Source organism: Lycium ferocissimum, chromosome 11 (assembly GCF_029784015.1).
Source record: "Lycium ferocissimum isolate CSIRO_LF1 chromosome 11, AGI_CSIRO_Lferr_CH_V1, whole genome shotgun sequence".
NCBI classification, from domain to species: domain Eukaryota; kingdom Viridiplantae; phylum Streptophyta; class Magnoliopsida; order Solanales; family Solanaceae; genus Lycium; species Lycium ferocissimum.
Window position 1 is genome coordinate 53,751,530 of NC_081352.1, and position 25,464 is coordinate 53,776,993.

A 25,464-nucleotide genomic window follows, 5' to 3' on the forward strand; every position below is an offset into this window, starting at 1 on the left:
TAGCTACTGCTCCTTTCTTTCCAGACTGTTTTATCATGACTTTCTCGCTTTTGTTGTTTCTCGTTTTCATATTATTTTGATATGCTTGTCCTTATCTGACCTTTTTGTCTTGTTCTCTCTTGAGCTGAGGTTGTTTCGGTCTTTCGGAAACAACCTCCCTATCTTTACACTCTACCCTCCCCAGACCCCACATTGTGGGATTCTACTAGGTATGTTGTTGTTGTATGCCAAGCCCTATTCCATAACTAAGTAATTCTTCAGGACAAATATCACAATCTTCTTGAAAAAACAACAAAGCAAAAAGAGGTACCTGAATTCATCACTTTCCAAGTAATTGTAGCTTAGCTTCAGAGGTTGATATACATTTTTGTGCACTCCTGGGATATTTCTTGGTCCTGATGTTTGTAATTGTTTTAGGGCATCCTCCCATGAAGGCTTGCTTTTACACTTCAGCGCTCCTGCAACCGTAACAATTGCAAGCGGCAACCCCGTGCATTCTTTTGCAACATCTTGTGCTGTGTGATGAAGACAACATTGGTTGATAAAATCAGACAAAGGGTGAATTTCCAAATGGTTTATCAGAAATTATTTTACCAAACAGTAAAGGTAAACTATTATCTGCATAGCTTATAAAATCATCCTGATTTTTCCTAAAACATTTATTACCCTATTTAATATTCGAGTACTTTGAGCAATTAAAATAAATTAGGGGAGGTCAAAAATTAGGTGTCACAGTGTGCACACTCTCTTGGAGGCAAGTGAGAGGCACAAAAAAACCTTAAATCTAATTAACTTATACATGTGCATTTTTTAATTGGGTACTTCACATTTAATTACACCTAATTAATTATCATTACAGTTTAAATTTTTTTTCCTTTTTTCAAAATTTCTTCTTAACTTTTCTTCCTCACCGTTGAAAGACCCATGTTCCAGAACAATAGAAACAACAATTACACACTACCATCATAATACCACCATTTTTTAAACCTTTTCTATCATCATTTTTTATTTTTTAGATCTATTTGAGCTCTCTTTTTTCTCATAAGAATTTCATAAAGTGACCAAATTTGATTCTACAAGTCAGACTGCATTATTTATATTGAAAAATATGAGTTAGATTAGCGGTAAAAAAGTCATTGGACATTAAACTGGTGAAAATTGCAAACTCTACCCCCACATAATGGGAAATAAAAACAAAATCTGAGACAATAGTGAAGGGGTTGGAATAAATGGAGTTCGCCGGATCTCATCTTTTTCGGCAAGAATCGTCAGATTCCGTCTTATTTAACTGGCCTTATTTCTGTCACGACCCGCCTAGTGGGCCATGACGGGCACCCGGAGCTGACTACCGAGCACCACACGTCATACTACTACCGTATTAACCTGTACACATATAAACTCCATAAAACATGTACTCATATATATGCAAGAGAGAGAGAGAGAGAGAGAGAGAGAGAGAATATACAAAATATACATCGAGGGTCACATAACATACTGCGCACATACGAGTATCTATGAGCCTCTGGCCCAAATTTGAGTCATGAAGACGGGACGGGACCCCGCCATGTCCAAGTATATACACAAAAGAATATATCGAAACGGCACCTCCGATACATGGAAGTGCTCTGTGCAAGCTAATCGGCTCCTAGGAAGGCCGGTCGTCTTCCTGCCTACCTGTGGGCATGAACACAGCATCCAAGAAGAAAAGGGACGTCAGTACGAGCAATGTACTGAGTATGTAAGGCATGCATCATAAATTAGCAAGGAAACAGGAAGGTAAAATAAAGATACGAAGATAACCCGTTTTTTGCCTCTTGGTGAGTCATGCATGCAAGCTCGTAAAAATATCATCATATCATGTATTGTCTTTAATGTGCAGCCCGATCCATATATCATCATATATCAATATATATTGCCGCGGAACGAACGACTCGATCCATTACCCATATAGCCCGCGTCCGGGATGATATCATAAGATACCAGTTGATCAGGTGGCTATGCGTCTATAGCGCCTCACCTTTCCCCATATCCCCTATATACATATACATATCATATACACATATAATATATGCAGCATGCATGAGAGCCCAAATAAAAGTGCGCTTTATCGGAGTGATGTAAGGTCGTGAACCTCCGATTATATTATGGCGTCATCCTCACCGTTAACTCTCACATTGAAGGAACTAGTATTTTGAGGTGAGACAACCAGGAAGAATAGTATCAATGAAACCATAAGCATAGAAATATTTGCATCATGAAGTCATCATTGTCATCTTTACCGTTATGGAGCGAATCTCGTAAGAAGTTCTCAAAGTTCTTCAAACCTCATCTTTAGGGATGTAAGAAGGTCATGGAAGTATAGAAAAGAAAATTTATGGAACAAGAGTCATGCCTTTGAAGGAAAGGGGGTAGCCTTACATACCTTTGTACCTCCTTAACGATGTCGACTAAGAGCTCTCCTTCCGGCTTACAATTCTACATACACAAGGGTTCGTACGAAGAGTAGATCATCCGAAGTATACTTAAGCTTAAACTAAAACGGCTAAGACCAACAAAAATTGGACAACATTTCCTGTGTTTCGACAACTTTCCCTCAAATAATAAAACAGCTCCCAAACATCATAGCAACGCCCATAATATCATTACACATAAATTCCCTTGGCTAGATGTTATTCAATTTCCAAATTTACCCTCAAAATCCTCCATAACCACAACAATAATACGATATCATGCTTATCATTCACATAATACTTCCTCAACATCATTAGTACCATTCGTGACAAGATTATACTCATATTATACCATGAATCATAACTCAACTACCTTTCAAACCAACATACCATTATTTACATACTTAAGCTCATATTCCATACTTGTTTCTAATTCAAGTTCTTCAACTACTCAACACCATCATTAACATGAAATAATAGTAAAACTCACCTTTGATTATGTAGAGATGATCTTTGGATGAGAATACTCCACTTGAGAAGAACTCCACTTCACTACCAAAGAGATTCTCAACTTCTATCAACTCTTAGGAAGCATTCACACCCTTGATTCTATCAACTTTTGATGTTTGATCCTTGATTTCCCTTCTTGGATATGTGTTAGTGTGATATGGAGAGGTTTCTAGAGGTTTTAGGAAGGTTGGAGAAGTGAGAAGTGAGAAAAAGAAGAGGGAACCGTACCTATATAAAATTGAGCTCGGACCCGACCCGAAATATACGGTCTACTATACGGACCGTATGTCTCCTCCAGAAAATCACCCTTCACTGGAAGGGTTCTACGGTCACGTATACGGGCTGTATAAAATATACGGTCCGTATATATGACCGTATAATCTCCAATTTTTCCGAATTCGTTCTAGTCGCTTTGTTTGGTCTCGAATCCTTGGGGAGCCTTCTTGGTACTTGTGTAACACTTCCTTAACGATCTAACGGACATTATAACTCGTCCTCAAGACCTTATTAAGTATTCATTAGTTCGACACCCATAAAATCCTCCCCAAACATAATTTATACTCCACTTCCTTTGACGAACCTAGTTTCACCAAATCCTATGACTTAAAAATCTTATCGTATATACATTAAGGCTGCCAATCACCCTCTTGTAGTCATGAAGGTCTCGTGTCCAACTTAACTGACGTTAGTCTATTCACGACGCAACGTCATGAAATTGCCGAGGTGTAACAATTTCCTCCTGGAGAGTGACGAGAGAAACGGAGACGAAGGTAGTGTTGCTGAAATTCTGGTAAGACCTAATATCACCAGATTACGGTTGACCAGTGGCCGCATCGCATGAAAAATATAGAAGAGGGAGAGACAGAGGGAGAACCGAGGGGGAAAGAGAGAGAGAGTTAGGGGGTGTGGTGGTCGGGGGCAGCATATTGTAGTGGTCCGCTGGTGGTGTGTACATTGGGGGGGGGGGGGGGTGAGGATTGTTATGTTGGGTTCACAGAAGAGAGAGTTATGGAAAAGGAATAAGAAAAAAATATTTAAAAACCTTTTTAAAAAAAATTAAATGTACAACTGTTAGGCGTGTGTACTTCACTGTCCAACACATAGGGTATATTCCATTTTAAAAAGGTTCAGGGGGTAATAGGACCCCGCAAAGGTATGGTGTGTAGTTAGGATTTTGATTAAACGTTGGGGGTCTTATTTGGCCATTTTCTCCCCAACTTATGAAATTGAGATATTTGGTTCTTGAGAAAAAAAAACAAATAAAGTGTTGGTTTCAGAGAAGTTGGAATAAAACGTTTGGTTGGAATTGCCTATTAGAGTGAAAGAAACGTTTGCATAGTTCGATTTTTATCTCTCATAATTAGGAATTGTTAAATATGGAAGAATCAAAGTTATATTTAAATTGCACTCCAATTAATTGTATGGTATATTATTGGTGCTATATTGATGTAAAGAACTTTTTATAGTTGTAAAAAAATTTAAACCGTGACTTCAAAAAAGGACATTTGAGTAATCAGTGGCATTTTTTCCATTCAACATTAAAACTCAAAATTGTAACTGTAATTAGACACTTCGAAAAGGACAAAACGCCTTTGGTGGAAAAAATTTTTCCCCAAATTTGTTTTACGTTTTTTCTTTCTCATCAGTCACCCAAAGCTAAGCTCGATACTTGGTTCTTGCGAAAGATTAATAAATAAATGAAGTGTTGGCTATGGAGAAGTTGGATTAATTGCCTATTAGAGTGAAAGAAACGTTTTCTGATTTTATACCTCATAATTAGGAATTGTTAAATATGGAGTAAATTTCTCTACGATCACGCTAAAAGATGAATATTCAATCATTGATAAGCTAAAATAACATATATGAGAACTAGGAATGCCATCAATTTCTCCAGAAATCTTTATGACAAGGAACTTCATAGGGAGACTTGTAAATCCTTCAATAGGCACGTTGTACAAAGAAGACCAATAGAATAGTAACCTGCTTCTCTCTTCCCTGGACATACCATCCACCATCTGTTGAATAGGATACAAGGTCTCTTTAGTATTATTGAAATTTATCTTTACCGATCTAAATAGAAGATAAATGCATCATTAAATATGTAAACTGACCTGCTAGAACCACTGTGGTTCATTATTATTTTGTTCAAATCCATCTAAGTTTGTGTGTTGTTCACACTTATTTGCTCATATGTTTGTGCTGCATTGTAGAAGTAGGTCCAGTTCATGGTGGTATACCACTTAAAGAAAGACTTTCTTGCAATCCACCCATTATTGTTGAAAATCCAACAGCGATTTCATCCATGAAGTTTTGAATTGGCTCAACAATTCGTCTTTGGGTAAGTAACTAGCAAAATTTTGCCCTATCTCTAATATCCACTTGTAAATTGGAGCTGTTTTCGCACAAATGTTTGTTCCATGCTGCTTAGTGTATTGTCGTCCATCTCTAGAAGAGTCTTGCAACTTCTAAATCAAGCTCTTGGTACACCATGTCCTCACATGTAACATCATTTCCACCTAGTAGTATATAGACCACCTTATCAAGGCATATACCTACAGGGACGCTATGTATTAAGGCTAATGCAATCATTATTCTCGTGAACCGATAGATTCTTGGGTATCTAGGTCTACCTCCTTATGTTATACAAAGCCTATGCAAGTAAAAGTAAAAGTGACAAGGAAAAACAAGAAAGTTGTTAAAGGTTACTTGTTATATTTTTTTGAAAGTAAAAACTCTTAAAAATCTGCAATATGAGAAAGAGGAGTCAAGTATGGAGTAAATCATAACTTTAAAGGAAGAAAAAAATACAAAGAAATTAACGTTGATAAGTTAAATAGAGGTATAGATACTAATCTGCACATTTAGTCTAAAATACTTTCCTCCCATTTATATGAATCATTAGCATGGGTGACTCGAGGGTAAGGCAATTAAAGCATCAACTTTAGGCCCCCAATAGTCAGGCCCACAAGAACTTTGCTATTATAATGTAACTGATCATCTCTACATCTTGATATGCAAAAACTCAGTATGACATGTCTTATTAGATAACTTGGATGTTATTTCAAGCTAATAAAATGTCAGCCATGTATTGCAATACAATACCTTGATTTTTAATGTAAAAATCTTATTGACAGATATTAAGATTTAAGTAGTTAAATTCAAAATTCTAAAATATCAGACAAATTTCTAATGCCTTTTAACTAAAAACTTACAAAATTGAAAAGAAAATTTACTACATTCCTAATGTGATGACAATATAAAGTGATACTTTTAATTGTCCATGAAAAAATTTATTTGAATGAATTAATCCTTAGAAGGGGCTGGGCTGGGGGCCGAGTTTGAGGAGGGGAAAGGTTGTCTGGCCTAGGCCCCTACCCGAGTAGGGGTACATAGTTAGCTAACTGGGTCGGGCCGGGTTTTAGTTAAGGGGTCGGGCTGGGTTTTAATTATTTTTAAAAAAAAAATCTCATATTAAAATTTATTAAGTTTGATACTTTAAAATCTAGTGGTTGCCAACTTTATTCTAACCATCAAGTTCCTTAAAATTATACTTTGATCCTATTTTCAATCTATAAATACCATTCATTCTTCTCCATATTTTCTCACAATTCTCTACTCTTCTCTCTCCCTAAATTTCCCACTCATCTAAATATCTCTCTCTCTCTCTCTCTTTCTCTCTTCCAACTTCCAAGTTCAAAGTTCAAAAGTTAAATTTAATGGATAATGACAATCCTCCTCCTCTAGCTCAAGGAATGCATCCAGTGTGGAGGCATTATGATAAATTAGAAGAAGATACGATTCGATATAGAATTTGTCGACGAACTATGAACCATAGGTCCGGACCGGGATATGGACCGGTCGGTATTTTGTTCCGTCACTTGGATCATAAGCACCCAAATGCATATGCAACTCTTCGTTAGAATTTGAATTTTGAACTTTCTAGTTTTAACGTTCAAGTTTCAAGACTCAACTTTCGAGTTTCAAATTTCAAGTTTGTATGTTTTCATTTTGCAATGTTAGTTAGTTTGTTTCATGTTTTCACTTGAAGTTTGTTTGTTTTAATTTATATATCATTTAACATAATCATTATTAAATATATACATGACTTATATTGTGTATAATTATCTAATGTAATATGTATATATAGTATATGTATGGAAATATAAATGTTATATTCATCTTATAATTTTGGCCAAATACATAGGCAGCCCCCTAAACTTGTCACAATTTTTCATTTAGACACTCCAACTAAGGGTTTGACCTATTAAACACTTGTAATATATTTAGAATGTGCCAATTGAGCACCTTATGATGACATGGCAAGAGAATGTGGTTCTAACTCTTGTTAGGCGTATGAACGGGTGTAACTTCCAAACAATTTTGTTTTCTAATCCAAAAAAAAATCTTATTTTCCAAAAATCACCATCTCCACTAAAACCTTTAACCCTTCAACACCACCGTCTGCACCATTATTTCTCTTTTATCTTTTCAATATCAAACATGAGATACAAATCTAATCAAAAGAAAGAACACATCATTAGAGTATTAATAACATGTGTTTGTCAGTTGGGAGATCAATTGTAATGTTGATAATTTGAGATATTCAGAGGTCTTTACTAGCAATCTAGCAGCTGTATAGTAAGCTTTTCACTCGATTTTTAGAAGTTGCTCTTAGTTCAATATATCCTGCCCGATGTCAATATTGGAACCATGGTCGCTTGGTCATATTAATAAAGGACGAAAATTAAGAAATCGTAGGATTGGGTGGGGGAAACAGAGGAGGGGATCTCGGAAGCAATCTGTGGCTTTGAAGAAGTAAATGAATGAAACATCAATTAATGGGGTCAGAAACTAAAAAAGAAAAAGAAGAAGTAAAAGGTACAAGTATTGTTTCCTTGAAGATGAAGAATCGGCAGTATTACTTGTGTAGTTTGTGGTGGAACTCCGATAAGTTCTATGCGGAAAATGAAGAAAAGGCGTCGTGGGAATTAATTGTGAAGAAGAAAGAACAAAAAAAAGAAAAAGAAAAAAAGCCATGTGCTGCCTGTTCATTTGTTTGTTGCCACATAAGCAGCCTGTTAACTTCATTCGCTTTATTTGTTCTGGAAGACTGCAATAAGGTGCTCAATTGACACATTCTAAATATACTACACTCAGTAGAATTGAACTAGAAATTGTGTGAAAAGTTGAAAGAGCTTCCTAAACACCTAGAACTTGCATGAACAACACCCGACTATCCTAAACTCTCACAAGTAATGTCATAAAAGGTAATGTACGTAAATTGTGTACGCCGCCTCATTTGACCCGAGGTGGGCCCATTGTTCCGGACTTTCTTTATTGGTTCATTTATCAAACGATAAGTGTTGTAACCATTCTAATAAGAGAAATTCTATGATGACAATGGTAAGGATGATGTTAAGAAAAAGAATATGTCTATGATGAGTATGACAGGAATGACTCCATGACTAAGAGTCTCAAGTTAAGGAGTTAAGATGAGTATGAAAGTATCAAATTAGATCTTGATCTTATTTTCTAAAGACTCCAAAGTATATGAGTTGTCGTCGTACAAGGTTTATGATTTCCCTCCATGTTTCCTCTTAACGTTATTCTTGTTGACAGCCTCGCCTTATAATACTAGTTCCTTCCAAGGTGAGACATGATGACCGTGATTACTCCATAATGCAATCGGAGGCTACCGACCTTACGTCACTCCGATAGAGTTGTAGCTTTCACTTGGGCTCTCATGCATGCTTTATAAAGTATGTTTTTTTTATATAACACCGTGCCTACATGGCCGGGCAAAGATCACACCGTGTCGCCCGAACGGGCGGCCGGCGACACACCACCGCAGTGGGCGATTACACCCCGACGCGGGAGGCACCGGACGCGGGCTCATCACACCGTTCCTACATGGACGGGCAGCTATACACCGATCCTACGTGGTCGGGCAGTTTATTTACAAATATTTACATGTTTTTTTTTTAAAAAAGCTAGCATGCATGGCATTCGCCCCAAGGGGCACTCAGATGACAGATTACTCCTCGTTTCCATGGTCTGCTCAGAAAGCGTTACACCGTACCTATATGGTCGGGCAGTTACACACCGCACCTGTACGGGCGGGCAGTTTACTTGCAGTATCTATACAAAGACTCAAAAGGGTAAAGCTAACTTGCATAATATTTGTCATGGTAGACAAACGAGAGATACAAAGTTATACCACCCTCCCATGTTGTGTTTTATGTTCTCTATTATGATCTCGTGATACTATTCATGTCTTACATACTCGACATTGCTCGTACCGACCCCTCTTCTTCTGGGGTCGCGTTTCATGCCGCGCGTACACCCGTACGATCGACGCCACCATAGAAGATGTTCCGTGCAAGGGTTGGCAAACTCCATTTGTTCCGGAGTGTCGCCGAGTCGGCGTGCTATGCTATGATGTCCGATTCGAAGTTAGAGACTTTGCGGCACGCCGTGGGTTTCGGGAGTCGCTTGTACTATGATGCAAGTTCGTACAATTACATGTTTTACTTGATTTAAAAGCAACAAAGGATTATTTCGAAGTAAATCTTATTATGTATACTTGACGTAGATTCAAAAGAAAAAAAAATTAGAACGTTGTAAGAGTCAGTGGGTTTGCTCGGCTCCGGTTACGGGGTCGGGTGCTCATCACACCCCAGTGAGATCGGGGTGTGACAGGTATATTATGAATACCAAACAGAGCTCTATAGAAGAAGTTATATCCATTTTACCGAACACTGCATAGAACAGACACAGGTCCAGCGTGAGGGCGCGTGTGATGGCCCCGCGTCGCGGGCTGAACGTACAAAAACACCCTCTCTTACCAGGGACCTGCATAGGGTCCCGTATTGGATGTGCGACGTGGGTCCAATGCGGATATGTCGGGTTTCGGGTCAAAACCTCATATTTTCGCGTTTTTCTTATATTTATCCTTGGGGTTTATTTTCCTAACACCCCTGATCACAAAAAATCATCTTAAGGCAGGAGAGAACAAGTCCCATGCCTCAAAAACCTTCCAAGGTAAGTTTTATCATGATTCTAGGTTGGATTCAACTCCCTAATCCCTTTCTAACTTGAGTAAACCCTTCTAATCAATAGAGTTGTGATTGGAACATTAATGTTGGACGTGGAAACCCTAGAACTCGAATTCAAGTTCAAAAAGGTAATTTTCTACTCTCTAATCATTTATAGTAGTGAATTGATGAGTTCTTGGGAGAATAGTAAATGAGTTTAGTAAAGAGAATTACAAAGAACTATAGTAGGGTTTTGGATTGTTGACTTGAGATTGTTGTAATCATATAGGTGATGGAGAATGATGTTAATTACACCTAATTGAGATTGTAGAATCACCTAGAAGTAATAGAATGGGAATTGGGTGAAGGAAACACCATTAATGAAGGTTGTGAAGCTTTATGCCCACCAAGTGTTTGATAAAATGACCAAAGCATGAATATTAATGCTAATATAGAATCCCTTTGACTTGTATTGCTATAGATTAAAGTTGAAAGGGTTGACGAACGTCGTATTATGCTCAGAAAGCAGGAAGTTAAGGTATGTGAGGCTAACTCTCTACGTTTGGGAATGTTAATGATTCTCCCTACGCCACGTTCTTTTACAACGTTACTAATAACCTCATAAATATAGTTAAGCTTAGTTCCTTGAATAGTTCCAGAACTTCTATTCTCTAGTTTCATAATTCATTCATGACTTTCATTCCGAATGTTGTGAGCTCAGTACGTAATCAATATAGACTTGTGGTTGATACCCATGAGTCTCGATCTAGAATACTCATCATGTTTATAAATAGTTAAAGTTTCAGTTCTCAGAATCAGTTCATGAATACATGTCTGAGTGAATCATTCCCCAGTATGTCAGTGTTGTATCTTTCAAAGATGATTCTCAGTTCTTTATCCAAATTGTTTAATGAGGAACACATGTGTTATTGGGCCTAAGTCACAGCTTATATACTTATACTTGGGCCCAAGCGCCACACTTACGCACATATATATTGGGCATGAGGCCGCAGATTATTTACTCAGATAAATAGGTGGTTCCTTATTCAGAACAGGGAGTATTCATATCTTTACTTCCTTATTTCAGTTCAGTTATCAGTTTAGTTTTGGTATTTACAGTTCTTTCTTTCAGTTGCTTTACATACCAGTGCAATTCAAATGTACTGACGTCTCTTTTATTACCCGGGAGCCTGCATTTCACGATGCAGGTAACGATTTACAGGTTGACGATTCAGAGCGCTAGGATTATCGTATCAGCTATTTGGTGAGCCCCGGCCCTCGGGCGTTATCACACTTTTACGTCTTTTCGATATTTCCGATCGTGTATGTCGGGGGCCTTGTCCCGGTAAACCGTCAGACTTTATTATTCTTAGAGGCTTCATAGACTATAGTTGCAGTCAGTCAGATCTTTAGCAGGCTTTTGTGTTAGCCTTGTCGGCTACTTATTCAGACTTTCAGGCTTATTCAGTATTTTCACATTTATGATATTCAGACAGACTTTTAGTAGATCAACATATGTTAGTATTATTTTCGTATTTAGTATGTTTTGTGCCATATGTTGATTCAGCCAACCAATTGATGCCGTGTTACGCTCAGGCCATGGTTCGGGGTGTGACATCTAATATAGGATTGATTCTCGTATACTAGAATCTGTTATGGAAGTAAATATTTGATATGCCATAACTAATATCAATTAACATTGTCATATATATTTATGTAATCATTTTTCAAAAACTGCCAATTTATATATTTTTTTAAAATTAATTCGAATCGGGCCGGGCCGGTGCCTCGATGGGCCAGAACTTGGGCCTGTTGGTGGGCCGGGCTACCGGGCTACATGGCATGTCTGGCCAGCCCCCTAAATTGTTCCGCTAGCCCAGCCCACTACCCCTCTTATCGGGTTTCGTTTCGGACCCAGTTAGGTGGGCCGGGCTCGGGCCAACCTGACCCAATTGACAGGTTTAAGTTTTATAGTGATGCATGGGGAGGGAATCCAAAAAGTCATCTCCTTATAGTGACTTTTGACTTTTTTATACATTTTACTTTTGAATTTGGGAGCGCGAAAGTGCAGCAATGAAATAACTATTCTTCAAATGAACAAATTAAGAAATGTTAAATAAGTTGTGCTTATAATTATATAAATTGGCTTAAATTATGGACGGAAATCTGTTTCATCTTTCTGGTAACTACGTTGACAATCATTATATGTTTAATATATGTCTCCACTTTCCATGAATTTAGAGATTGTAGACACTTTAATTTCTCCTTTAAGTAGCTTTCATATTAGTTCCATAATATAGGGCTTTAGCTGCTATAAATTATTGGCAGAAACTAGGGGAAGAAATAGCGTTAATAATACATTTGGAATAATAGCGATTTTTGGGTTCAAGTTCGAGGTGTAGAATTTTGTTCATAAGTTCCCTTGGTGATGCACCCAATATGGGTAGCAGAATATGAGAAAAAGAACAGTCGGGAAATAATGTAGCACACTTCTACAAATGTTATACCTAAGAATAAAGCTTTAAGACGAGTAAAATTTTAACTAAGCTCAGGATAGTCACTCATAAACATCTCCAGTTTCGTTCCTTCCAAATATGACACACAATACATACAGGGGCAGATGGAGCATTATAATTTGGGGTTCAATTGAACCCCAAACTTTCAATGTGGTGTACAAATTTATATGTAAAAATTTACTAAATTTAAAATAAATAGTAGATATGAACCCATAACTTTAAAAATATAATGGTTCAATGCTAAAAAATTTAAAGGTTGAACCCCAAGAGTTTAAATCCTAGATTTGCCTCTGCTTCTCGTCTCTCAAAGCTTCCATGACCTCTTCCTCTTTAAATATTCTGGATTCAAACTCCTCACCACTTTTACTAGGTATAACTTCAATTCTGACAGGAGGTGCAGGATAGGAGAAATCAACATAATCTTTGCCTTCAGTTTGAAGTCCAATCACATCCAGTGTAATTTTCTGAGCTTTCCTGCTCAGCAAGTGACTTTACTTGAAGTTTGGACACCAACCGTAGAAACAACCTCTTTCAACTTCAGCTCTACCTTGCATTACACCCGCCACATTGGAAGTAGTAGTATTAACACTAGTTGACCAAGCCTCGATGTTGGGTGAAATGTCATGTAAGTTTCTCGGGGCAGCCTCCACTCTTAGCTGCACCCCACTTTTGATATTATCCAGTCTCTCAGATTCACTATCCAAAGATCTGATGTTTCTCTTGTAGTAAAATAAATGGCCAATTTCTTGCAGAACCGGATGGATCACGCAATTTATGACCTCTGCATTCAGACTAGGAAGAGTGGAAACAAAATGACAGCATTGAAGTGGGAATGTTGATTAACAAACTGTATAAAGTCTTTTCTTTTTGAAAAAGAGAAAATAAATAAATAATACTATAAGATCTTAAAGTAGTGAAAATCTGATTCTATATAAAACCTCATATCTTGCTCCACTCACACTTGTAAACTTCATGCGAGGACTTTTCCAAAATATATGCTTTCCTGTGATGGAATACACTGAAAAGAAGAAAAAGGGAAAAAGTAATTGTTGCTTTTGGAACTTTCCATTTGCTTGTCAAGTACTCAAAGATTTTGTGCATAATTTTCTCCAACTTTTAACATAATATTTCCCTCCTAGTTTCACACAAATGACTACTGACGGTTTTGTTAGAACACTGTCCACTATAACCAAACGGCAATTGGCAACACAAAGAATTGGAAAACAAAATAATCAGACAGCCTACTCCTTCACTATGACCATACTTATTACTTTCTAGAATAAAGTATTATAAGAAATCACACAGCTGCTATTAATCAAATCCACACTCAAATATCGAATATCAACACCAAAGAATCAGGAACCTTACCTCCTGAATGCACTTAAGAAAAGCTTCAACCCCAAGAATGGAGCAAAGATGAAAGTGCCTGCATATTGATATACTAAATAACTATGATGATCTCTTTAACATTCACGTATCTCATGGTCTCCATCTCTGCAACTTGTTAGAGATGGGGCATTAAATTTTGTTGTATATTGTTGCAGTTACACGATGAGCATGAAAATGCTAATGAGAAGCATGTAACCTGGATCAACATTGTTGGAAGAACATTAGAAGTAAAAGGACACTATCATGCATTCACTTTACTAAATCTCCCCTTTTCTAGCTTCAGGCTAAAAGAGGGGGAGCAAGTGCCTTCAGACATTGTATTTACTTTGCATATTTTACAGGACATTCAAGGATGTATAAGATTTTATAGAAAAACTACCACTACATAAGCATCATAACTATATAAAAAAAAAAAAAAAAAACAGATTGTGAAATCGACAAGAATCTATCATCACACGTATAGTAACAAGAATTTTCACAGGGCGTCCTTTTTAACTTTTGTCGATGTTAAAGAAATTTGCATCTGAAGTTTGACTTGCCAAGGCCAAACTTCAGACAATCGCGCCGGAAGTTTGGTTTGCTAATATTTTCAAGTTTTTCCAACTATATCCACTTGATTTGAACTCACTTTTCATAATCGAAAATACTACAACAACGAAGGATAACAACTTTTCTTGAAGTTTGCTTATATTGGCTACAGATACAAAACAAAAAAAAAAAAAAATTAAAAAGTGATTGCGCCTTAAGTGGCACTGTAAAAATGGTTTCCCTGCGAAATTAACTCCATTTCAGAAAGAAGTAGCATTTCTAACATTCTCACACTTGGCCCATAAATAGCAAATGATACAAGTGTTTTTGAAGTTTGCCTATACCGGCCATGGATACAAAAAGATTTTAAAATGATTGGATCTTAAATGGCGCTGGAAAAAGTGGCTGCCGCGTGTAACTCCATTTCAGAAGGAAGTAACATTCTGACATTCTCACACTTGGCCCATGTCATATCATATCTATACTAAAAGTGGGACCAATATAAGTCAAAAGTTGATTAAAAATTTAAGTTGCCTGGGATTTTCCTATTGCTAATAATCAATTAAGTAACAAGTTCAATCCTTTTTTATTTGTTTTCAAGGAAGATTTCATTGTTTGAGGTTGAGTTCCACGTGGAAAAGGTTCGGAATGGTCTATTTTCATGTCTAACCCTGTAGGATCTCCATCTATAGGCCTCAACAATGTAACAATTTTCCTGACTATTGTATCAACAGCTCAGGGTGCAAACGCCTCTTGTATCATGATCAGTCTAGCAATGGTTGAATCAGTCTCAATCAATTCTAATTTTTTTTTTTTGCCATAAATAAAGTCGAGCCCGCCATTCAAATTGGTACATCTGATCCTGAATAGCTCTACGTTTTGAGCCAGCTGAAATGGTCAGCTGACTCCCTCCCCCTTTGTGGGGGTCACGACCCTGTCAAAAGTTGAGTGACGGTTTAGCCCTTATAATCAAACACTATTCCAACTACATTATATTCGTGTACAGAAAGGTAAATATACATTGCTTTTTTTCCCTCACATTTCACTATTTATCTTATTTTACGAAGTCCAAAAAGTATCTAAATACAATGAACCAACTTTTACCCTTTCCTTATAACTTTTTTCTTTGTTAGATATTTTATAGTATTTATGTGCTCTTAATTCTAATTTCTAAGGTTTCAATTATTCCCCTTCCCCTATAATTGCTTATTTATTATTTTGAGCTTACGTTCATGAAGTCTTCAAAAGGCTCCAACCATTATGTTTGAGTTAAAAGATTATACTCTCTCCGTTCAAAATAAGTGTTATCTTAGCAAAAATCATACTCATTAAGAAATCAATATAAGTGTTATCTTAGCAAAAATCATACTCATTAAGAAATCAATAAATAAGTACATTAAAATATCCCTATTCTATATATTACATATTTTTTTTTAGAATTGAGTAATATTAAAAAAGACTACTTTTTTAATGCTAAGGATATAAATGGAAATAGTTACCAATTTTTGTCCTGAATCCTAAATTTTAAAATAAATATTTTTTGCTAAGATGACACTTATTTTGGGATGAGAGAGTATCTCCTTATTTTGGTAGACGAAATGGGATTTCAATGTGAATTCTAGCTTATGACAAAAATATTGAAGCATGGTTTTGGCCAATGATCATTGCTTTCCTAATGGTTTAAAGATTTTTGTTAGGCAAAAGACACAAATTGACCCTTAAACTATACTTCAAATGTCGATATCACACTTAAATTTTACTAGTGACCTATTACACACCTAATATATGAAAAAGTGATATTATTTACCCCCTGAGATCTGATGTGGCACAATATATAAAAATAATAAAAAAAGAGGCGCGTTTTGGTTATATATTATTTATTTATTTATTTTTTTAAATTGTAAAATTCAATTTTTTGTAATTCCCACCCCACCCCTCATTTTCTTCTTCACTTCCACCTCCGTCGGAGCTCCTCCACCACCACCACCACTGCCACCCCCACCCCACCCCCTTCTCCTCTAGCTTCACACCACCGCCACCGCCGCCCCACCCTCCCTTCTCCTCTACCTTCACGCCACCCTACCCCACCCCCAAACCCTTCTTCTTCATTTCACCACCACCACCACCCTCTCCCTCTCCCCTCCCCACCCCAACCCGTCGTTCGGCCCCGACGTTGAACTACCGCCAGTTCCGTCCAGATCTCACCCATTTTCGGTGAGATGGGGTGGTGGGGGTGGTTTATTAATGAAGAAATATAATTATTGGAGGATTTTTAAACATTTAATTAGGAATTAATTAGTATAAATATAATTAACTAAAGCAAATCAAATGAATAAAGAAAAGGAAAAGAATATAAATTAAAAATTAGAGGAAGATGGGAGGGTTTGGGGGGGGGGGGGGGGGGGGGGCGCTGTGCTAATGAAGAAGAAGGGGTTTGTGAGCTCGGGGTGGTGGGGGGGGGATTGAAATGGAGAAGAAGGAGTGATAAAAGATTTTTTTTTTAATTAAAATCTATTTTTTTTTAATTATAATTTTTCATTTCAGTATTAAAATATTAAAAATTAAAAGATTTCTGACGTGGTGTTGACATGGCGCTGGTGTGGCGAGAGAGTGTGTAACACCTCCCACCATGTGATTGGTTTTCAGCTCTCAGGGGGTAAATAATATCACTTTTTCATATATTGTGTGTAATAGGTCACTAGTAAAGTTTAAGTGTGATATCGACATTTGGGGTATAGTTTAAGAGTCAATTTATGTCTTTTGCCTTTTTGTTACTATTACTACTTTTTTTCATTCATTTAATAATTTATTTAGAGCCTGTTTGGAAAGCCACCCAGGTAATTGGAATTGGGTGTAATTACACAATTTGACCTATTTGTTTGATCAAGTAATTACACAGTTAAGTGGGAATTGGATGCAATTGAGAGGGTGTAATTATACTCTCCAATTCTCAAGGGGGATTGAGAATTGGTTGTAATTACACCATGTAATTACAGGGTTACAACCTTTAATTCTTGTGATTCCATGTAATTGCTCGTATTTTTTTTTTATTCATTTAGCATAACCGTGTTATTATTCTAAATTTTGAAACTACACTTCTTAATATTGTAAAGAATGAGTCATTAACAAGCTTGACATATAACGAATGACGTTATTAAAGTAGAATTTCGTTGTGAATGAGGTTATTGACTTATGTTTTTCCTTTCTTTTGAATTATTTACTTAAGTTACGTCGGAACTTACTTATGTAATGTTAGAATTTGACATAAGAGTATTGTGTTAAACTTTTTCTTTTGTATTTTGAATTTAGGTTATATTTTCAATTTTAAGTTATTTGCTTTCACATTGCATGTTGTTTGTTTTTCACTTACATTTGATGGATTTTTTTGCGTCAAACATTTGAATAATGTTATGGCATTATATTTATAAATATTATTTTCTTGTCAAACATCCAATCCATGATGTTCTCACAAAAAAAGTCTTCTTTTAAGTTTTATAATTAATTAAAATTAAATATTATTAATTTGAAAAATATATATCAATTATTTTTTTACAATATTAGTTACAAATATACGATTATTAATTAATATATTTTCAAGAAACAATGTGTTATTAAATAACTAATTCAATATCATTTATAAAGGCAAATATCTTTTAAATATTAAATTTTATTTTATTTTTAAATTAAACTAACAGTGTAATTACACTTGTGCAACCGAAGAACACGCTTGTAATTACACTGTAATTACGTTATGACAAATAAACAGGTTGTTATAATTACACTACTATGTAATTACTAGGCTGTTTAATTACTACCCTAGTAACTACACCAATTCCAATTACCAGGTGGTTTTCGAAACAGGCACTTACTGTTAGTGATTTCTCCTCTCAAATTTTTTTCTACTTATATGAAGTTTTTACAGGGATCAATTTGTAAAATTTCAAGGATGAAGCAAGACATGATTATTATCCAGGGACGTGAAATTTTACAGGTTTTAACCAAAAAAAAAAAAAAAAAAAAAAAAAGATGAAATTTTACAGGCTTAAAATACAATTGAGTGTGTTTGTATAAATACACAATATACATAGTCCTTCGGTCCCAATTTTTAATGCACAGTTTCGATTTCAAGAGTCAAATAATTTAATTTTAATCTAAATTCAGACGTGAATTTTTTTTAAAAAGATTTGAAATAAGATATACATATTTGGATCTAGATAAAAAGTAGTATAAGTTACAATAATTTATAATTTAAAATATTAAAAAAATATATAAAGAATCAAATTTTTTTTATTTGAGTCTCGAAATACGAGTGAATTGGGACAGAAGGAGTATACAGTTAGCCCCTTGAATTGTTTATCAATTTCAATCTTACCCCATTAATAATCCAGTGGCTTCTACATTAAACAAGTTTCAGCACTGCACTTCCTTTACGTGGAGCCTTTTCTTTCCCTGATATTTATTCATTAAAAATTCATACTCACTGTCACACTTGAATTTCCTGTCCCTATTAGTTGCGGAACAAATCGTTGACAATGTATCGATCGGCAGCAAAGCGGTTATTACCGGCGTTATACCGCCGTCACCATGACGCAATATCACATATTCGAAGCCTACCAGCAAATCGATTTATGACGTCAGCTTCCACGGGAAACATCCCTGATCAGAATACTAACCCTATGCCGCCTAGGTTTAATCCGGCTGACTCTACCGCATCGTCATCATCTTATAAGGAAGAAGAAGAAAGGACACGTCATCATCAGGATACTGATGAGAAATCTAGGCGGCCTAAAGCGCATTATAAGGACGAAGAGGCGCGTGTACTCAGTGCCTCTCTCCTTCACGTGGTGAGTTTACATTTTACGTGAGGATTATATGTGTAGATTTATGTGATTGAATTCCTTTTTTGGGGATAATGTTGTTGATTTGGTGCATAGATTGATGTATTTGACCTTTATGCTCCTTGTGATTCTTTGTTGTATAAGTAGTTTCTCTAATTACATTCAGTAATTCAATTGGAAAAGAAAACAACAACATACCCAGTGTAATCCCACAAGTCGGGCTCTGTGGAGGGTATAGTGTACACAGACCTTACCCCTACCCTATACGGGCGGGATAGAGAGGCTGTTCTAGACCCTCAGCTCAGAATAAGTGTAGAAAAAACAGTATAGAAAGGAAAATGACGACAGCAAAATAACAAGAGTGAAAATTGAAGAATAGGATACTACGCTAATACTAAATAACGCTACTAAATAAAGAGAAGATGAGAAGAGGAGACGGAGAAGACAAGAATGTTTAAAAAAAATAAAATAAAAAAATGTGCCTCATTTAAAAGTTAGTAGAGTTTTCCTGATGAAAGGAAGATGATGTCTTGTAATGGAAGGTTCACCTTATATACATAACCAATTTTTTTTTTTAACCTCAAATGTGGATGATATGGAGGAAGGTGTTTTCCTGAAGTATTTTCAGGGGAAGATGTTTTTACTTTGAGAAACATTTTCTTGACTGTTTTCCTCTGTATGATTGGGTGTAAAGGCTGGTAACTGCAAAGTGTATGGTAAGTATGAGGATAATGATTTGGTGGTGACAATAGAGCGTACGTGTTGATTGAAGCAAGTGATGTGGGGTAAAGAAGAGGTACTTGATAAGGGGAATTGACTTCCCGATTAGCGAAGGAAGTCATTTCTCCCTTTTGGTGGAAATATTTTCATTGGGGATAACATTTTTCACAATTTAGGGCAACCAAACACTGAAATGATTTCATCAAGGAAAATTCTTTTCAAGAAACATTTTCTGTCATAGAGACACACAACCTGTATCCCCTTTTTTAATATATCAGACTTGAAATTGGTGCTGGGTAACTTGTTTGCAGATTCGGCTAGGATGGACTGAAACGGCAATGATTGCAGGTGCAAGGGATGTCGGGGTGTCGCCTTCCATTATTGGATCATTTCCTCGGAAAGAAGCTGCTCTAGTGGAGGTAAACGACGGTTCACCTACATTTACTCATAATGTTGGATTTTTTAATGTGACTAATTTTTTTGCGGGCATTATAGAGCTCCAACATCTTTGACTTTTCTAAAAATGTTTATATAAGGCTGTTTGCCCCTCAGTTTTGTTAATCTCTTCTTTTGGTTTCCTCGTATTCTATCCCCACAACTTATTGTCTGTTATAAGTGTAACTCAAAGGAACTCCCTTGTAGCTTATATATATATAACTATATAGCTACATGCCCTCCATGATGACCATACCAAAGAATGAGCTAAAGTCTAAGAGATTTCTGACCTAAAAAGCTTAAACATTACAGTCTCTGACTTTGTTTTTAACGCATTTTACCATTGGCAAGGTGCTTAGTGCTCATTCAGCATTCAATCTTCATCTTTTCTTGAATCATATACAACAACGCCTTCTGACTTAAACTGGTTTTTTTTTACCTGTATTAACATTTAACAGTAGTTTAGCTGATCTAGTTCATGCTTGTATTTTCTCTTTTTGCGTGAATCAATAAGTTATTCCTCAATTAATTTATTATATTGCACTTCTTTTCTCAGTATTTTATGGATGACTGTCTGGAAAGACTCATCGATATCATTGAATCAAAGGAAGATCTGAAAAACTTGATACCCAGCGAGCGGGTAGCAAAGCTTGTCAGAATCCGCTTGGAAATGCAGATCCCTTACATATCAAAATGGGCCCAAGCTCTCAGTATACAGGTACTTATCTCCTTAAAGTTTACATCTTTTCAGGCCCCTTTCTTTTGTAGATCTGTATAAAATGAGCAGAAGTGTTTCAGAAAACAACTACTGATTGTAGGCTCAACCCTTGAATGTTCCGACAAGCTTCAAGCAGCGTGCAATGCTTGTTGATGAGATCTGGCATGCTGTTGGTGATGATGCCAGTGAAATTGATTGGTATGTGAAGCGCACTGTCCTAGGTGGAATATACTCCACGACAGAACTATATATGCTGACAGATAGCTCTCCAGGTGTGTCATATATATATATATATATATAGTTTTTTTTTTCTTTTTTCTTTTTTAATGAAGTAAGAAGTTTCCATTAAGAAAGGCAACTGGAAGGTGCCATTTTACAAAAGCAAAAGCTTGGGAGCTTTTGGGGCAAAAACAAAAGCTAGTAAGCTTTTAGAGAGGAAACTAAGTTAGAGTATGCAAGAACCATGGAGCTAACAAAGTCCAGGTAATTGTCAATGCTATTAACAGGGGAGTGAAAGCTCCAACTGAACAAAACTACTAAACATCTAGCTTTTAGAGTATGAATAGGAGTTGAACTGTTATGTATTTTGTCCGATGGTCATTCTTCTCTTGCGATATTTCTAATATTATGGTCCAAGTCTTACTAAAATTTTAAATTAAAATAGGGCTCCTTTTTAATCCTGACATGCCGCACCATCAACAGTTCTTCCTGCTTCCTACTGTTTTATTGACACGGAACTATGTCATATAATTGGAAGGAAGCCTCTTAGGTTGTTCGAAACTACTCAATACTCCTCGTTTTGCCGAATCACTCTTTAAATTATGGAACAAAGTATTTTTTGTTGTAGGAGGCATGAGAACTGAAGTATCTCTGGGCATAATAATCCCGCAAAAGATGTACTCTTACTGGAGCCTTAGTTCATCAAACTGAACTTGCCAATAGAGGACATATTTTGCAATAGCAGTGTTGTACCTGTGGGAATATATAAAATGTACACACTTAATCCTAAATGAACGGCCAACTTTTTGGGTCATCCCATGATATTGCTGGCATAAAGTATTTTTCTTGAGAATGGTAACAGTATATTCATCAACACAAAATTCTGTGTTGGCGTCCAAATTTAGGCATAAAGTATTTAAGATATTATATGCTATAAATGCCTACGCGTTATCTTACAATATCTTATTTAATACAATCCTAAAAAATAAAATGTAAATTATGGACCCAATAAATCACTTCCATCTTTCTATATTTAAGAAGTGTAACATGTCACTTTCCTAACTCTCTTAATTGTGTCAAGTTAAAAACATGACATGTTCCCTTATTAAAAATCATGACACTTTCCCACCCCCTGCCTTCGGTTTAGTGGTAGAGCGCAGTGCGTGATGTGTGGGTTAGGCACCTGACACGGGGTTGAACCCTACCGCAAACAAAAGCCTGGTATTTAAGTGGAGAAGGGTGTGTGGGGTGGGGGGTGCGGGGGGGGGGGGGGGGCGATTATCTACAAAATTTCGAACTTTGGTGCACCACTTGACCTCGACGATTTCTAGGCTATAAATAAATGTACTTTCCCATTCCTTGCATAAAGTATATTAGATGTTATAAATTATAAACATTGTATGGGGAATCAATAACGCTCTTTAATGTACAAAATTTTAGTTTATCGAATCCTAAAAATATAAAATGTAATATATGTACCTGACATGTCACCTTTCCAACTCTCTTAATACTTTCAAGTGAAAAACAGGACACAAAAAAAAAAATAAAAAAAAAAATAGGACACTTGCCTCAGAAGGAGTATTTGGTACGAGGTCCTCTTTTGATGCGTTATTTTAACAACTTTGCTCTAGCTATGTATTAGGTGTTGCATATTTTCCAATAGAAATTACTTTGTAGGGTCCCCTGCCAGATATTTTCTGTTGGATTAGGAATCTTTTGGTGAAAGGTTAAACACGGATGGTTTTAGAATGGAAAGGGAGGTTAAACCTCATAACAGATATCCCAAAGAAATGGATTTCATATGGTTTTGGTGCTTTCTAATAATCTAAGCTTCATGAAGCTTGACGCAACTCTGCTTCTTATCATTTCCAAGTTGCCTTGCAGTCTTATAATTCATCTTCCTTTGGTCTCCTTTCTTGTACCTCTCGTGTACCACTTTTGATCCTGAAGTAATAGCCCACATGAGCAATCTGCTTCATCTACTCTTTGGTTTAGAGCTATTGTTGAAGCCTAATGTTTCCAAATCTCTGGTTATTAGTTGGGTAGCTAATATACCATACAAAAGTTCTCTTGTGAGTGCCTCTATTGGAATACTTTCCACTCTACACAACCCCCACCTCCCCCCCAAAAAAAAAAAAAAAAATTGTCCCTTCTCTGATCTTTGTATAGATATTATTTGTTTTAGTTGATGTCTCTCTTATATTTGAGGGATTTATTGTTTATGCTTCTGTTGACAGATTTTCGTGATACATGGGCATTCTTGGATGCGCGAACTAAAGATGCATTTGATCTGAAGAAGACTGCTCAAGAGGTATTTTGCTGCTACTGTGATGATCTTGTTTTAACTAGTAGTATGGACCCCAGAGGACATATATTAAAAGGGATGTGTAGACCCCCTGAAAAGAGTCTAGGATTCAATTTTGCATTTCAAAGTTTTAGTTCTGAGAATAAACCTGGAATTTTGCAGGCACAACGGCTGGCTGAAGCAGTTGGTTCAGGGATGGGAGGCTCTTTACAAGGTTTTATGAAGAGGGTCTTCACGGGTTGAATATAGTTTGCAGTGTTCACAAAATAAAAATTATAACTTGTGTCTGCCAGCAGAGATGTTAATTTGAATTACCATTGGCATGCTGTTGCCATTTTTGCCATACCATGTGCTTGTACATGTTGATAATATCTTTTGTTGTCAAAATGGGAACATTGTTACAAGTAGAAAGCTGTTTCATTTGTTAGTTTGCTTTTTGAAAATCTTTTCATCAGTAATTTTAACTTGGAGTTTTTTTGTTTTGTTTTTCTGGATTGGAAGGATGGCCATTTGTTTCGCATATTCTCAATGATAGGGAGAGGTTGATTTAAATTAAGGGGAAAAAGGATACATGCTTCCTACTACTGAAATCTATGTCAGAAATCTAGAAGGAAACATGTGCATATACTTGAACAAAGGATCCACAATTTGCTAGATGCTGCTCGTTGATCGAGAGGAGCAATACCCACTCCCACGTCTCAAATTATTTGTTGCTCGTTTGTTTTACCCGTCCCTGAGAAATACTAGTATTAATTACGAAGGTATTTGATCTACTTTATCCTTATTTATGTCTAAGTTATAATTTTTCATTAAATGTTTACTCTATTTATGTGTCATCTCCATGAATGACAACGGGTAAAATGGAGAAAAATTAATTGATTATGTCTTTAACTTTTAAAATGCAATAATTTGAGATAATTGTTTTTAGTAATAACGACAAATAATTTGAGTTGGAGGGAGTATTATTTAAACTTAATGACAAAAGTCACAATATTATTACTGCGTGACATACACTTTTGGGAAAGAGTGGTCAAATACCAAAGAGGTGTGTACAAGTCACAGTTGAAGAATTTGTTTGATATGTACTAATATTTCTGTGAAATAAGGTTAACTAATGTTTACTATATTTATGTGTCATCTCCATGAATGACAACGGGTAAAATGGAGAAAAATTAATTGATTATGTCTTTAACTTTTAAAATGCAATAATTTGAGATAATTGTTTTTAGTAATAACGACAAATAATTTGAGTTGGAGGGAGTATTATTTAAACTTAATGACAAAAGTCACAATATTATTACTGCGTGACATACACTTTTGGGAAAGAGTGGTCAAATACCAAAGAGGTGTGTACAAGTCACAGTTGAATTTGTTTGATATGTACTAATATTTCTGTGAAATAAGGTTAACTATGCGTCTAAGTCCTAAAGAATTGACAAATGCATATTGATGATTATACTTGGATGAAAATGTCCAATGCTGCTGGGGATGTTTGATGTTACCAGTTTATCTTAATGTAAAGTCAGAATGTTCTGAGCTAAGGCGAAGTTATCATATGGTCTAGTTTTTATCACCTTGAGAATCTGGTAAGAATCTGGTAATCTCTATTCAAAATTACCCCTTAGCTAACTGGCTACCCAAGTCTCTAATAGTGAGTAAGGGTGTCGAATGAGCTTAATTAAAATTGGTTCAATCAATAAATAGATAGATCATTAATTCGTCTAGAGGTTAATTAGAATGAGATATACCAATTGAAGATGACCTAAATAATGAGTGTTTCAAAACAAGAAGATAAGAATTTG

At 36.0% G+C, this 25,464-nt stretch overlaps 1 protein-coding gene across 1 annotated transcript; it reads left to right on the forward strand.

Moving 5' to 3' along the window:
- The first annotated feature begins 18,906 nt into the window (after positions 1 to 18,906).
- Positions 18,907 to 24,073, forward strand: LOC132037256 (uncharacterized). The gene is made up of 6 exons (XM_059427750.1): positions 18,907 to 19,271; positions 20,297 to 20,404; positions 20,977 to 21,138; positions 21,239 to 21,410; positions 23,595 to 23,668; positions 23,825 to 24,073. Exons 1-6 carry the CDS (start codon positions 18,960 to 18,962, stop codon positions 23,903 to 23,905), a joined length of 909 nt encoding a protein of 302 aa, XP_059283733.1. The 5' UTR covers positions 18,907 to 18,959; the 3' UTR covers positions 23,906 to 24,073.
- Positions 24,074 to 25,464: the final 1,391 nt, after the last annotated feature.

Excerpts from the sequence above, each read along its gene's own strand:
- LOC132037256 (XM_059427750.1), top strand. The coding sequence starts at position 18,960 with ATGTATCGATCGGCAGCAAAGCGGTTATTACCGGCGTTATACCGCCGT. Across the intron at positions 21,411-23,594 it reads GCTGACAGATAGCTCTCCAG|ATTTTCGTGATACATGGGCA; the intron begins GTGTGTCATATA and ends TTCTGTTGACAG. Across the intron at positions 23,669-23,824 it reads TGAAGAAGACTGCTCAAGAG|GCACAACGGCTGGCTGAAGC; the intron begins GTATTTTGCTGC and ends GGAATTTTGCAG.